The following is a 14,873-nucleotide window of genomic DNA, read 5'->3' as shown; positions in this document are numbered from 1 at the left end:
AACACACACACACATTCCTGTTTGAACGACTTTGTGAGGTCCGGGTAACTCCACATCAGGAGTGAGGACCACCCTTTCTGATAAGTTTAGAGAAGAACCAGTGTTATATTTGAACACTAGATGTCCCCCTAACTGCATTTCCCACTTCAACTTGTTTAAAAAACAAAGCAATAAGAAGTGGACTTGAGAGTGGAATCACTAGACAAGTGAGGTCCGAATGGGTAAATCCCGGGACCTCACTCATATAGTGAATTATGTTCGAAACATCGTTTTATTTATTTAATTTTTTTGTTTGGTTGATTCAGTTGAGTTTTCAAACCACTTTTTGTATCAACTTTTACCTCTCATTATCACCTACAATTACACGGCAGACATTTTGTATTTTAATTGTGTGTATATATATACAGTAAAGTCTCGTTATATCAATATTCAAGGGAGTCCGAAAAAATATCGATATAACCGGGACTATCGATATATCCGACCCTGTTTGTGTGTAATTTTCTCAGTGCGTGCATAGAAATAGTATCGATATATATATATATATATATATATATATATATATATATATATAGACTATATATATATATATATATATATATATATATACAGAGAGAGAGAGAGAGAGAGAGAGAGAGAGAGAGAGAGAGAGAGAGAGAGAGAGAGAGAGAGAGAGAGAGAGAGAGAGAGAGAGAGAGAGAGAGAGAGAGAGAGAGAGAGAGAGAGAGAGAGAGAGAGAGACTGTTTAATGAATAACTTGATAGTTTTAACTTAAAATAAATGGAATTCCTTATTTATATGTTCATATCAACCGGAAGCTGGTCTGGTCGATTGCTGTATCATAACTACTTTGGTAAAGTGACCCATGCTTTTGCTCAATGAATTTCCATAACCAAATCAAATAAACTAAAACTTTATTTTAACATGATGTCAACATGAAATCTGTCCTGAAGCAAAACATTTTTAACAACAGTAAAAGGGAATATAATACAAAATTAAATACTCTTGTAAGAAACTAGAACATGTACTAAAGTGCATATTTGTGAAGAAAAAGGCATGCACATCAAAACAAATTTGTTGTATCATTAAAACTGAAGAACCCGAGAAGTGGATCTTCTTTTGAGTGTCACAATTTTGTTGTGGACAAAGTTCTTTATGTCTTTCCAGGATCTTTGAGCCAAAGTCTGCGGCTCTTTCTTAATGCAGTCAGTACACTGTTCTTTCCCAGGCACTTGATGCCCTTTTATCAGTCTCTTCATGTGTTTTTCCACAGCAGCCTTTTCTTCTTCACTCCACGGTCTCCTCAAATTTACTCTGGGAGAGCCTAAATATGATGACAATTGCAATTTAATGATACTCACAAAGACCACTTGTGGCAGCATTACAGTGTGGATTATATACATAAAATAAATAGACTTACCTTTCTTTTTCTCTGACTTTGAATTTTCATGCTCTTTGGAAGCAATTTTTTTTCTTGGACTCAAATCTACAAAGAAAGGAGACATTGCTAATTTGACACTCATGGGCAAATACGGTGCATGCATTTTAACTTGTTAAATTATGGAGAGAAAAAAATATTTCTGGATCCAAAATTAAAAGTTAGTGCGAACCAATACCTCAAGGTAAGACTAATAGCCAAAAAAAGCTTCCAGTTTACCATCTGAGTCAGAAGTTCTTTTCCGTTTGCCATGACAGCGCTTTGCTCGTTTTTTTGTCACGTCACCTTAAAGTAAAACAAGCAAAATGACACCTTGCACTTGTTATGGTGGGACAGGGAGCCATTTCAAAAGGAATCATTTGGAATTCTACAGGGATGCATCTGGGAAATTAAAAAAGTGGCCCCCTTGTGTCTGAAAAGGGGTCAAATTCTAAAATTGATAGGGCCTGATTTAACTAGATTGCCAAAGTATACAAAACCATTTGAAATAAACCAAAGACATTTTCTATATTCGGTTTACGAACGTTACATTTTTGAAACTTTTACCTTGGCATACGAACTTTACCTTGGCATACAAACTTTTTTGTACACGGAGCTGCCTCAATGAGTGATGTGTCGTTCGCGAACGAGCCCATGAAGAACTAGATACAATTATCACAGAGAAAGCACCTACAAGGGATCATTCCTCAAGATGGTGAAAGAAGAAGGTTACGTTCCTCATCAAGTGTTTCATGCTGATGAAACTGGCCACTTCATTCCATCAAGCCATCACAAAGGTCAATAAAACCACTTTATTATACAGTACAGTTAATTTTTTTAATTATAAGACCGTAGCACATTTATTATCCATAAAATAATGTATATTTTGTGTAGTTTTAAGGCTTAGAAAATTAGAAAGTAGAAAATTATGTTTTATGAGGACCTGGGAACGGGTTATTCCCATTTTAAGGGTTTCCTCTGGGAAATTATTTTTGGGATACAAACTTTTTGCCTTCCACACTGTCTGGGAACCAATTAAGTTCGTAAGCCAGGGTATCACTGTATATACCTGTTCGATCAACACTAAGTTTTTAAATAATAATGAACAAATTGTTATTCTGTCAAGTGTGGTGAGTATTGTGCTACTTATGATTTCAATCTCATCACAACTTCCTCAGTCGTATTTTTTTTTAGCCTGCAGACCCCATATGTCAGCAAATGCTCCCTCACCTCTGGCCCATTCTTGTTGACCAAGAGAACTACATGATACCTCATACTTCATGACAACGGCCGTGAAAAAAAAAGAGGAGATATTCGAACCCTTGGGATGTCCGTTCATCGCCCCCAGCCACAGAAAGCTGACTCTTAAATCAGAATCTAATGATGCCTGCAGACACAGTAGTAGCATACTTATTCATCCTACAATTTTACCTTCAATGACATTTTCTTTTCTTTTCCCCCACGGTTTGATTCTGCTAGAGCCTGCTTTGGGGATATAATCTGTGCAGAAAAGAAAAAGATTGAAAATTAGTCCTAACCAGGGCAGATTTATTAATCTTACAATTTACCTTCATCCACATTTTCATTTCTTTTTTCCCCTGAATTTGTGCTGCTTGAGCCTGTTTTGGGGATATCATCTTTGCAGAAAATAAGATTGAAAGTTAGTGTAAAGTATACTTATTAATCTTACAATTTACCTTCATCCACATTTGCCTTTCTTTTCCCTCTCGGTTTGGTGCTACTAGAGCCTGCTTTGGGTATATCATCTGTGCAGAAAAGAAAGAAAGAAGGTATAGAAGTAACAATCAGGTTTTTCTTTATGCCAGTCTCAAAATGATTTTTTTTAAATATGATGACATTTCAGTGAATGCTTACCAGAAAAAGATAATTTAATGGTGTCAAGATTCTTTCCACTAAGTGTTCCAGTGCCTTGCTCCATTGCAAAAAGCAGCTTGCTGATTTTTGCAATTTGAAAAGTTTTATCAGTCTGTCTGTAAAAATCTCGGTGCACTCTGATGTCGTGTCCCATGAACCTTGCGACTTGTTCCAATTCCTGTTCACTAAGATCCAACAGCTGACACAGTGTCGCAACCTGTTTCCTCAGTTTGGTAGACCTTAGGAATTGAGGGTTTTCTGCGTTGCTTTCTTTCGCAAATTTGCGCAGACAGTCACATCCCCGGATATTTGTTATTGCACCTGGTCTTGCAAAAAGATAGGGATTCTCAGCAGGTATCCCTGCATCTTGTCGCCTTTGAATTAAAACGTTGATGGACTCCTTCATTCTTTCTGTAAAAAACACTGGGACCTTTCTGCCCCTTTTGCCCCGGACTTCAATGCGAGTTAAGAGCTTGCTTAACTCTTTTTCCAATGGTGAAAGTGTTTCAAAAATGTCCTGATTGACTGGATTTGTGCTGGCATTCTGGTAGGTCTCGAGAGTCAAACGTGATGCTTCCCCTTCACGCCGCTTGTTAAAAACAATCATTTGTGCCAGAACAGATTCATTCAATTTACGAAAAGCACTTAAACTCATCCCTTGGGTCAATTCAGCCTTTGCCTCCTCTTCAACCACTCTAAGGTGGTCCCTGAGTGTGATGACATCCTTGGTAAGAGGAATATCATCTTGTTTATTCCATCTTTTTTCATCTATTGTTTGATGAGCACTGACTGATACATGGTTTTTCCAGTTTTTTTCGAGGAGTTCCAGAAATTTTTTTGCCTTTCTCTCTGCCAGGTCGTCATCCTCCATCAGAGTCTGTCCAATAAGGACTTCCACTGCTCCTTTCAAACAAAATCCTAATTTAAGAGCTGTGGAGGGTTTCCCATATTCATTTTTCCCTGGACTGAACGCAGTGAGTTTCTTTGCGACATTTATAACAGTATTAAACTTCAAAGGCGTACACAAATCCTGCAGACCCGCGATGGTCTTATCCATTTTTTTAGCAATAAGCATGAACCGTCCCAATTCCCTCATTCGTTGCGCAATGTACTGGTGCTTGGACTTGACACAGCCATGTTTGGAATACAGTGATTCGCCATACTTGCAAATTAGGAAATCCTTTCGTATGTGAAACGATACAGGATCTTGTCTCATGTTATTGATAATTGTTTCATATCCCTCTGATGATGCGGCTGTTGGGAGGAGACTGGCAGCAATATTTTGGACCCTCTTTCCTTTCCTTCGCTTGTCGTCTTTGCATAGCTCTCTTGCTCTACATATTGAATGATGTTTCCACAGACATTTTTTTAAAAACAACCCATAACATGATGGGCAGGGCAAATAATCATCGGTGGAGGCGGCATCGGTTGGCTGCTTCCATGTGACAAGTTCCCCTTGTCCATCTTTTAGAACCGTGCTGTTATGTTTGAAGTCTCCCTTGTTCCGAAGCTGTTCCAATAGGGACTTTCTTTTTTTGGATCCTGATGGAAAGCTGAACGCGAAAGCAACTTCTTTAAATTCCATATGTTTCCTTTCTAAATGTCTTGCCATCTTCAAATTTGATTGGCCACAGTAGAAACAATAATGCCTTTTGTCCCAAACACGTTTGCCTTCTTTTCTTGAACACGTTTTTATGGTTACAGATGGATCTTCTTTGCTCATCTTTTGTTTTTTGTTTTTTCTTTGAACATAGGTTAATGGGTTACTTTGTTTTCTAATTGCAGACGTGACTCTACGCTGGTCTGCTTCATATGTCTGTTGACTTGTAGAGTCTTCATTGTATGTGTCATGACAGGGCATATTTTTGACCTTTGGAAGGGATATCTCTTCATCAACACTCGAATCAGTGGATGATGTATAGGTAGGTTTGTATTCCACATCTGATCCAGAATGACTGTCCAAGTCAGAAAAATCGCTCTCTTCAGTGGGATTGTCCATCTGTTATAAATATAAAAAAGTAAAAAGATCAGAAAATACCATTGCAAATAATACTACTAAGTAGTACTGATTTATGTTTATACGATGAGATAGGTCATAATGAGGACTGCCTGTGGGATAAAATATTAATCGTGTATATATTAACAAGTCCTCCATGGTAGTTAGTTGCCACTACACATTTAGCGAATTAGCTGCGTCACAATAAGAGACTGATTTCCAAGTATTCGGCAAACAAATAACAATGATGGCTGGTATGGATTGCGGAGGAAACAATTTTCCATGTGAGCTGTACCCAGGCCAATATTTTCATAGATTTATTAATCGGCAATTTCTGTATATAATTACAATATTTATTTTAACTCTTTCAGCGTATTATGTCTTGTTTTTAATTAAAGCGTATGTTCATTTCTGTCTGGCCAATAGAGTGCCACAACTGCAATTTATCATTAAAAAGATGCCAGAAAAGAACGAAAAGCTAAACAAACATATACTGTAGACAATATGCATCTCACCTAATATAAGTTTTTTCAGCCTAAATGCAGAGCTTTTGTTGATCCATATAACCGTTGTGTTGATAAGGGGTCGCAATATAGTAATTTGTCCAAAGTACTTTGTGTTCTGGAAATTGATTTGTATTTTACGTTGTGTTTTTGCAACGTTACATTACATAGATGGTAAGACACTGTCTTTGGCTGTAACCACAGGCGCATATAGCCATGGAAGAAAATTTGACACCACCATGTTTTCTTTATGTTCATTTTCATTTTCATGTCTGGTGCTACAAAAAGTGTATTAAGTGAATCACTGAAATAAAAGGTATTATGGAATACTCAAATACACTATTTTTTACAGTAAAACGTCATAGCTATTGTTAAGAATGTATGGAGTGATTTTTGTCATTAGAAAAACTTTGAAATTCATCCAATAGTGCATGTGTTCAAGTATTTTGAATTGTTTTTGTTGTCGTTAATATTTTGGTCCAAGAAAACATTCCTTTACTGTATGAAGCATTTACAACGAGTAAAAAAACTAAAGAAACAATGGAGCTCAATTTTTTTCCATAGCTGTATATAATCAGTGCATACGCACACATACATATATTTACTTAGATACACAGTAGATACACATTAAATGGAAGTGTGCAACAAAATAGTAATACTGAAATGTACCTGAATTGCTGTGTTGACATCATCTTGCTGGGCCTAATGCAATAAAAGTAAATAGATTAATATTCAGGTGCTAAAGAAAAACAATGTCAGTTAACGGAACACAAACAAAATAAGAATGATGGTCACGTTCAAATTGATAACGCATTTAATTTACACTAAACTATCAATTCCAATGAAAAGTGAAGTGTGCCAAATTGTCCTGAAACATACCTGGGTAGTCATTTTCTTGATGTTTTTCTCCAAGTCCTTATCCAAAATAATATAAGATATTTTGATAACCTAAAAAATTCAGGCGGTGGGATTAAAAAAAGTCATCAGTACAGCTCAAATGGGTTATCATTTGCATTCAACGTGAATCATGTGATCTAACAAATAACGCTCCTTCACGTGGTATTTAAAAAAAAACTCATAATACAATGAAATCCTCTACACGTGACCAGGGGTGGTCAAAGTAAATAAATCAAATGTCATTTGGTATCACCGTAGCTGTGCTTTTGTTTTTATTGTGTGCCATTTGTTTTTTATCGTGCTTCCAAATTTGGCTGTGCGTTTTTTTCGCTTGTGCTACATTAATGTGTTGTTTAAATTACGTTCTATTGGCTGGCCCGACGCGACAACGATTGGGACCACATGGGCACTTCTGAAATACTGACCGGACTTAAGTTTCGATTTACGTTGCTACGTGCTTCTCACTCAATACGTATTACACTATTACTACCCAATAGTCTAGCTTCATTTTATTCTCTGCTCAATTAACATGACGACGCTTTCACTCTCATTCTGATAAAACACGAAAGTTCGAATCCTGTAGTAATTTCTTAGAATGACACATTTGTAAGAAAAATATTCAAAACTTGAATTCCTTACCTGATTTAATTCCTAAATCTTATTCGTTCACTCCTTTGGGCTGATGGGCTGGTTGTGCGCTCGCAGTTTATTAAATTGATGAACACGCACTGTAAGAGTGTCCTGGGGGGGGGGGGGGGCTGCAAAAAAAACTTTGTTCATGCGCAGTGCGCATGGCGTCCTGGAGCCTGAGCGCTCTTAATTGCTTGATCAAAGTGTGGGCGCCATCCTGCAGAAAGTCTCAGTGCACTAATACGTGGGGGAGGGGTATGCAGAGTCACTCTGTCTAACAGTGAAGGTTTACAACAACTCAACTTTGATTGAGGTCTATTGTATTTCAAGGCTGAGAATGATACATTTTGAGCAAGATTGTGTTTTAATTAAACTGTATGAACTCCAATCACACATACCTCTAACATAAATACAGCAAATAAAACTATATGTATTAAACTAACACGAAAAAGAATAATTATTCTTAGAGAAGCATAATTATCAAACGCTGATATGTGGGTGTTATGAAACACAATTATTTACTTATTTAATGCCATTCATAAGATATACATAGTAGTTAGTTTCATAGTTTCAATGCCCAAGGCAAAATAAAACAATTGACTTTTTTTGTATGTGCAGTTTTATGGCGGATGGGAATTGCAGACAGTCACACAGTTGAACCGAAGGTTTTACAGTGTGAAAATAGGCCTCACATTCATGACCAAATGGTAAAAATAATTATCAAAATTGACACAGCTTTTCTTAAAGCATTTTGACCCATCCACTGCAATGTGGGCAAACAGCTGTTCATATCCAAAAAAGCATATTTAATGAACAGTACTTTGTTTTAACTGCCAGAGAGCCAGATGTATAGAGAGCAGGAACATTCTCTGATTTGACGTGTCACCATCCTCATGTCATTTCTCCACTGCGAGACGAATAAAGGTCCATTCAATCCAATCCAATGTTATCTCTTCAACCAACACCAAAAACAAGCTTCACAAGATGTACAGCAAAATAAGTTACATTGCAGAGTTTGAATAAGTTTCGTAATGCATCCAACGACAAGGATGACAGAGGACAGTTCTACTGCTGTCTCTCTCTTCGATAAAAACCAAGGAAAGCGGGAATCATCAGCCGCAGAGGGGACAAGGATGGTGAGATAAAATGGTCATGCAACATCACCACACCAAAGTCAAGGCAGAATATCATCTTCTGTTGTGATCAAAATTACACCTGATGTTCTTCAATCGGCATTTCAGCTGTCCATGTCCTCGCCAATAGAAAAGATTCTCCAGGAAAAGACAAATTTGGAGGGGAAGCATGTATTTCAAGAGAAATTGAAGCCATTGGATCAGACTGACTTGCATGCATACCACGGAATTCAGTTATTAGCCAGAGTGCACAGGTCATGGGGAGAAGCAACTGAAAGTCTGTGGGATGAAGAGTATGTAAAGCCAATCTTTCAAGAAACAATGTCTCAAAAGAAATTCCACACATCTCATGTGATCTGATTTGACAACTTTCAGACAGCACTTGCTCAATAAACCTGGCAAATATGTCATGAAAATGTGGGCAGCCTATGATGTAAAATGTAGGTATGCATGGAATATGCAAGTCTATCCTGGAAGACTACCTGGAGGAGGATCTGAGAAGAATCAGAGGACGCATGTGGTACTGAAGATGAATGAAAGACTGCAAAGTCATTATATCACGTGACAAATTCAATTTACCGCCATGTGTAGATAAACTTCAGGAGAACTTCCCAGTAAATTTCTGAAGCTGTGGGGATGATGTCTCCTCAGTATTTGTCAGGTGTGGTGTGTAATAGAAGGGTTTCAGCTAGGATGAAAGGAAAGGTGTATAAAACCGTGGTGACAGTGGCACTGAAGAAAAGAAAGGAAGCAGAGCGTGAGGTAGCAGAGCCGAAGATGTTGAGGTTTTCTTTGGGAGTGACCAGGTTGGATAGGATCAGGAATGAGTACATTAGAGGGACAAGCCATATTAGAGGCTTTGGAGAGAAAGTCAGAGAGGCCAGACTGAGATGGTTTGGACATGTCCAGAGGAGAGATAGAGTGATTATATCGGGAGGAGGATGCTGAGCCTTGAACTGCCAGGCAGGAGACCGAGAGGAAGACCAAAGAGGAGGTTTCTGGATGTTGTCAAAGAGGACATGAAGATAGCTGGTGTGAGAGAAGACGATGCACAAAACTGGGTTAGATGGAGGACACCGATTTGCTGTGGCGTCCCCTGAAGGAAAAAGCCCAAAGGAAAAGAAGAGGATAGAAAATATGTTGTTTCTTTTCAAGTATATTTACAAGATCTCAGATGCAGTTGTTGCTGATGTCAACTATTATTTGACTGTAGAAATACAGGTAAAAATGACCCACAACATAATCAACACATTTTTTCAACTTAATATCATGGTTTAAAAACTCACATGAAAATGTATAATTATTCTTAGAGCAGCATAATTATCCAACGCTAAGATGGAAGTGCAATGAAAATATTTATTTATAAGATGCAATTCATAAGATACAGTTTCAATGTCCAAAGCAGTGACTGTTTTTTTAGCTTGTTGGCAGTCTGCTCATTGATTTCTAAACGAGTGGGGGATGGGAATTAGAGACAGACAGTTGCAGAAAGTGGGCGGGAGTGGGGGAGGGGAAGACAGTAAGGTTAGAGCGTGAGAACAGACCTCAACTGATGATCAAAATTGCCACAGCTTTTTTTAAACTTTGATTGAGGTCTGTTTTGAAGGGGGGTATGATAAATTGTGTTCAATATCAACTTTTAATAACTAGTAACAACAATGTCACATAGCACTGCATCTGCCGTATTCTTTATGGCATGAACACATTCACATTTGGCATGAACACATTCACAAATGCTCATCTCTACTCTTTGTCTCGTTTCAACTACTCTTTCTTTAATCAACACATTTTTTCAACATAATATCATGGTTTAAAAACTCACATGAAAATTTATAATTATTCTTGACAATTCATAAGATGTATGAACCCATACTGCTGTTCACAAATGCTCACCTCTACTCTTTGGCTAGTTTCAACTACTATTTCGGCATTGCAATAGAGTGCAGAATCTTTTTTTTTTCTTCATCCGCGCTGCGTAGGCGGGGAGACGCGCACAGTCTCTGTGTCACTAATTAAGTGGGGGAGGGGTAGTGCAACAGTCACCAAGTCTCACTGAGAATTCTCCCACGGCATTTTTTCAACTTTGATTGAGGTATATTTTAAGGCTGAGAACGATACGTTTTGAGCAACATCGTGTTTTAATTAAACTATATGAACTCCAATGTCACATACCTCTAACATAGGTACAGCAAATAAAACTATATGTATTAAACTAACATGGAAAATTATAATTGGTCCTTAAGTGCCACTGAAGAAAAGACAGGAAGCAGAGCTGGAGGTAGCAGAGCTGAAGATGTTGAGGTTTTCTTTGGGAGTGAACAGGTTGGATAGGATCAGGAATGAGATTATCAGAGGGACAAGCCATATTAGAGGCCTTGGAGAGAATGTCAGAAAGGCCAGACTGAGATGGTTTGGACTGTAGAAATACAGGTAAAAATGACCCACAACATAATCAACACATTTTTTCAACTTAATATCATGGTTTAAAAACTCACATGAAAATGTATAATTATTCTTAGAGCAGCATAATTATCCAACGCTAAGATGGAAGTGCAATGAAAATATTTATTTATAAGATGCAATTCATAAGATACAGTTTCAATGTCCAAAGCAGTGACTGTTTTTTAGCTTGTTGGCAGTCTGCTCATTGATTTCTAAACGAGTGGGGGATGGGAATTAGAGACAGACACAGTTGCAGAAAGTGGCCGGGAGTGGCGGAGGGGAAGACAGTAAGGTTAGAGCGTGAGAACAGACCTCAACTGATGATCAAAATTGCCACAGCTTTTTTTAAACTTTGATTGAGGTCTGTTTTGAAGGGGGGTATGATAAATTGTGTTCAATATCAACTTTTAATAACTCGTAACAACAATGTCACATAGCACTGCATCTGCCGTACTCGTTTTTGGCATGAACCCATACTGCTGTTCACAAATGCTCACCTCTACTCTTTGGCTAGTTTCAACTACTCTTTCAAATTGCTCGGCACCATGGCGCTGTTGGATTGGATTTGCCTTTATTAGTCTCACAGTGGAGAAATTTACATTTCACAGCAGCAAAGTGATGAAAGGAATGAAAGTAGAAAAACAACATACATGAGCTGCTGGAAAGGCAGCTTCTCGCCACGCAACAGGCATAATGGAGAAGGTGTTGTCTCATTGCCGATCAAAATAAATCCATACGAAAGATAGCTTTCACTATGTTGCCTTAAGGTCATCGTCTTTGCTTTATTTTCCCCAACACTAATACTAGGGCCTTCATCCGGGTCAGAATCTTGTACACAACCCAATTCGGAGTTTGCAGTTGCCCTTTTTACTCCTAACTCCTTTAACTCCTTGACTGTCACCACGACCTCTCACATGCATCATTAAGTTTCTCGGAGGAACGAGACGATCGGCTACATGTTGCCACATGGACAAATATTTAATTACCCCCCTAGTGTTTACAGCATGGACACTGGACAATGACAATGATTGCAGAAAATGATTAATATGTGTTTTATGTCTGTGTAAGCTCTCAGTCGTACAGGAGTGGTCCATCGATGAAAAGGTTTCTTCAGCCGTCATCTGTACTTCTTTGAAGGTGTCGGACGTTTCGCTTCATCTCCAAGAAGCTGACGAAGCTTCTTGGAGATGAAGCGAAACGTCCGGCATGAAGCAAAATGCTGAAGAACAGCTGAAGAAACCTTTTCATCAATATGTGTTTTCAAATGTGAGCTCTTGAGCTCAATACATTTAGCACCATTTAGCACAACTCATTTGTCTGCAACAGCATGGTTTGAACATTCATTTCATAGGCAATCCCTCAGTTTTGCAGACAAATCATGTAGATTAGACATGTCAAATTCAGGCCCACGGGCCAATTTTGGCCTGCACTACAATTATATTTGGCCCGCGAAATGATTTCAAATATGTATTACATCTGGCCCGCCGCCCCATGTTACAGCACATGTACCGCGAAAGGTGTCTACAATTTGAATTCTCTGTGCAGAGCCAGACTCCAGAAATTGATGCACTTGCATGTAAAAGCGATGCCAAGTATTCAGCTTGTATACTTGTGCATCACCAGAGTAACTGAGCAGTGAAAAAAAACTAAAATGGATAAATATTATTTTATTTACTGGTGGCATCGTCTATTCAAAGTTGAAAGAGATATAGTTTAGGTGTTGGCCTTGATGTGATGTCTGTGATGAAATGATTTAAATTACAATTAGAATGAATAAAGTTAAAGATATAGAAGCCTGATGTTTTTTTCAGTTTTTGTTTTTATTATTTTCTTAAACCTATTCTGATTTCAGTATTTAAGCAAAAATTCAGTTGTAATTTATTAGGATAGTTAATAAAGTACATTAGTTGACTGTATGTTAAAGATAATAAAAACAAACAAATTAATTTTGAAAAAAATGGTCTGGCCCTCGACAATTTTCTTTTTTTAATATTGGCCCTCTTTGAATTTGAGTTTAACAACCACTGGTGTAGATCATGAACCTCGGACACAGGCCCCATCTCACTTTCATTTGAAAAAAAATTAGCCGCCTCCCCGTCGTTCACGCACAGAGAGCCGGCTCGTTGGTGAACACAACACATATCATTCGCTCCTGAAAAGAATCACTATCAACATGAAAGAAGATGGACTGGATTACATCGCAGCCGGAATATTAAAAGGTAATTTCCGTTTAACTTTTGCGATATATTGACACCCGCGTTGCTATATTAGGTAACGCTAAGTTCGACATTCAAATTAGGTTCATGCAAGCTAAAAACGTGTGTTCAGCTAACGTTAGCATTAACAGTTACATCATTATCTATGCAGTGTGTATGCATATCTATCTACACAATAGCACTTTATAGAGAGGTGTATTGGATTTCATTTAGTATTTTCGAGTGCAATAGTACTTTTGTCTAATAGACGTGAATGTTAGTTACGTTTTGACTTTAGGATTTCAGCCCAACGCTAGCCTTAAATCTAAATCTAATATTTACTTGTGTTACATAGTTTGTGAACAGTGTTGCATAATTGAACAATGTTGTGGATTGTTGACAATGAAGCTTTTTTTACGAATTAAATTTCCTGGATAATGTAGGCCTTAGTATCAATGTTGCATGAGCAAATTTAAGTGGCAAATAGTAATTGACACAACGGCCAGTGACACTGCATCTTTTGATGGCTAAATTTGTTGCTTGGGGTTTTTTCTAGCTTCACAAATTACAGAGAGCCAACAAGACCACATCAAACTCCAAGAAATATGCAAGGTCAAGCCCAAGACTGAGGATCCTTGACGCATATTCTTGTTTCAGAGAAGTTGATCATATACAGGTAAAACTCAGAAAATTTGAATCTTGTGAAAACATTCATTCGTTTAAGTGATTCAATTTAAAAGGTGAAATGAATATATTATTTACTCATAACATGATTTGCAAGATATTTTGAGGTTTTATTTGTGAGAATTTTGATTATTATGGCTTATACCAGACATTGGCAAACGACGGCCCGCGGGCCACATACGGCCCGTCAGGATTTTTAATCCGGCCCACCGAACTTGTCCAAATTATAGTAAAAACTGACTCATGACAAAAAGCTAGCGGACACCAGGGCAGACAACTCTGAAAAGTTGCTGGCCTTATATTCCAGGTATCCGCGAAATAGTATGTAAATGCCATATCTTGCATATTCCATGAGGCAAATGTTTGAACTGCTAAGGGCTATTTTCCACGTTAGAAAGACATTTAATAAATTGGGTTGTAGTGTGCTTACTGTGCTGAGGTTCGCACACACTGCATTTAATGCTTTAGTATATCCGGCCCAAACACTGCCTCCATATGCTCCTGGCCTGGCCGGCCCCTCTGTCAAATTTTAGAACCCATTATGGCCCGCCAGTCAATAAGTTTGCCCACCCCTGATCTACAAGGACAGTTTGTGGACTTCTCTCACGCAGTGGTCTCTATGGCCTAGTTTGTGCTCAGAAACTAGCATTAAACAGAAGACAACGAAACAATCGTGTTGCATTTGCTCAAGCCCACAGCTTGCAGAAACGATGGACAGTGGAAAAGTAGCAGAAGGTTGATTTTTCTGATGAATCGTCCATTGAACTGCATCCCAATCGCCGCAAATACTGCAGAAGACCTGTTGGAACCCACATGGACCTGTGGCGTCACCGGTGCGCACCGCGGCTTTGATGTCTTTCAAGCCCTTGGTCTCCTTGAAGTGCGTCTCAGCCTGACACATGTCACACGCTTGAAAATTATATAAAAGTAGCCGTTGCGGGACAGAGAGAATCAGACTCATCTCGGACTCAGACCCAGACAGACACGCAGCTCGCAGAGACCTGCTCAGCATCACACGGAGTTTCACAGCACAACTTGCTCGACTCCACGCCACGATCAAGTTCTGCGTGTCACCTGCCTGGGAGATTGGGAGATCTGACAACA

At 38.4% G+C, this 14,873-nt stretch overlaps 1 protein-coding gene across 2 annotated transcripts; it reads right to left on the bottom strand.

Annotated features, from left to right (window-relative positions):
• Positions 1-894: 894 nt before the first annotated feature.
• Positions 895-7,325, bottom strand: LOC148892240 (uncharacterized). 2 transcript variants are annotated; one of them, XM_089006754.1, is made up of 9 exons: positions 6,668-7,325; positions 6,458-6,490; positions 3,290-5,288; positions 3,112-3,180; positions 2,983-3,051; positions 2,846-2,914; positions 1,655-1,720; positions 1,418-1,483; positions 895-1,321 (listed from the first exon to the last, which is right to left on the bottom strand). In XM_089006754.1, the coding sequence occupies exons 1-9, from the start codon at positions 6,677-6,679 to the stop codon at positions 1,083-1,085; spliced, it is 2,622 nt and encodes an 873-aa protein (XP_088862880.1). In that variant the 5' UTR covers positions 6,680-7,325; the 3' UTR covers positions 895-1,082. The 2 variants fall into 2 exon arrangements, with proteins under 2 accessions (XP_088862880.1, XP_088862881.1); XM_089006755.1 differs by lacking the exon at positions 1,655-1,720.
• Positions 7,326-14,873: the final 7,548 nt, after the last annotated feature.

The sequence above is a fragment of the Hippocampus bargibanti genome, linkage group LG10 (assembly GCF_051943395.1).
Source record: "Hippocampus bargibanti isolate YZ-2025 linkage group LG10, ASM5194339v1, whole genome shotgun sequence".
NCBI lineage: Eukaryota > Metazoa > Chordata > Actinopteri > Syngnathiformes > Syngnathidae > Hippocampus > Hippocampus bargibanti.
The sequence above is the reverse complement of the archived record's forward strand: the minus strand, read 5'-3'. Positions and strand labels throughout refer to the sequence as shown.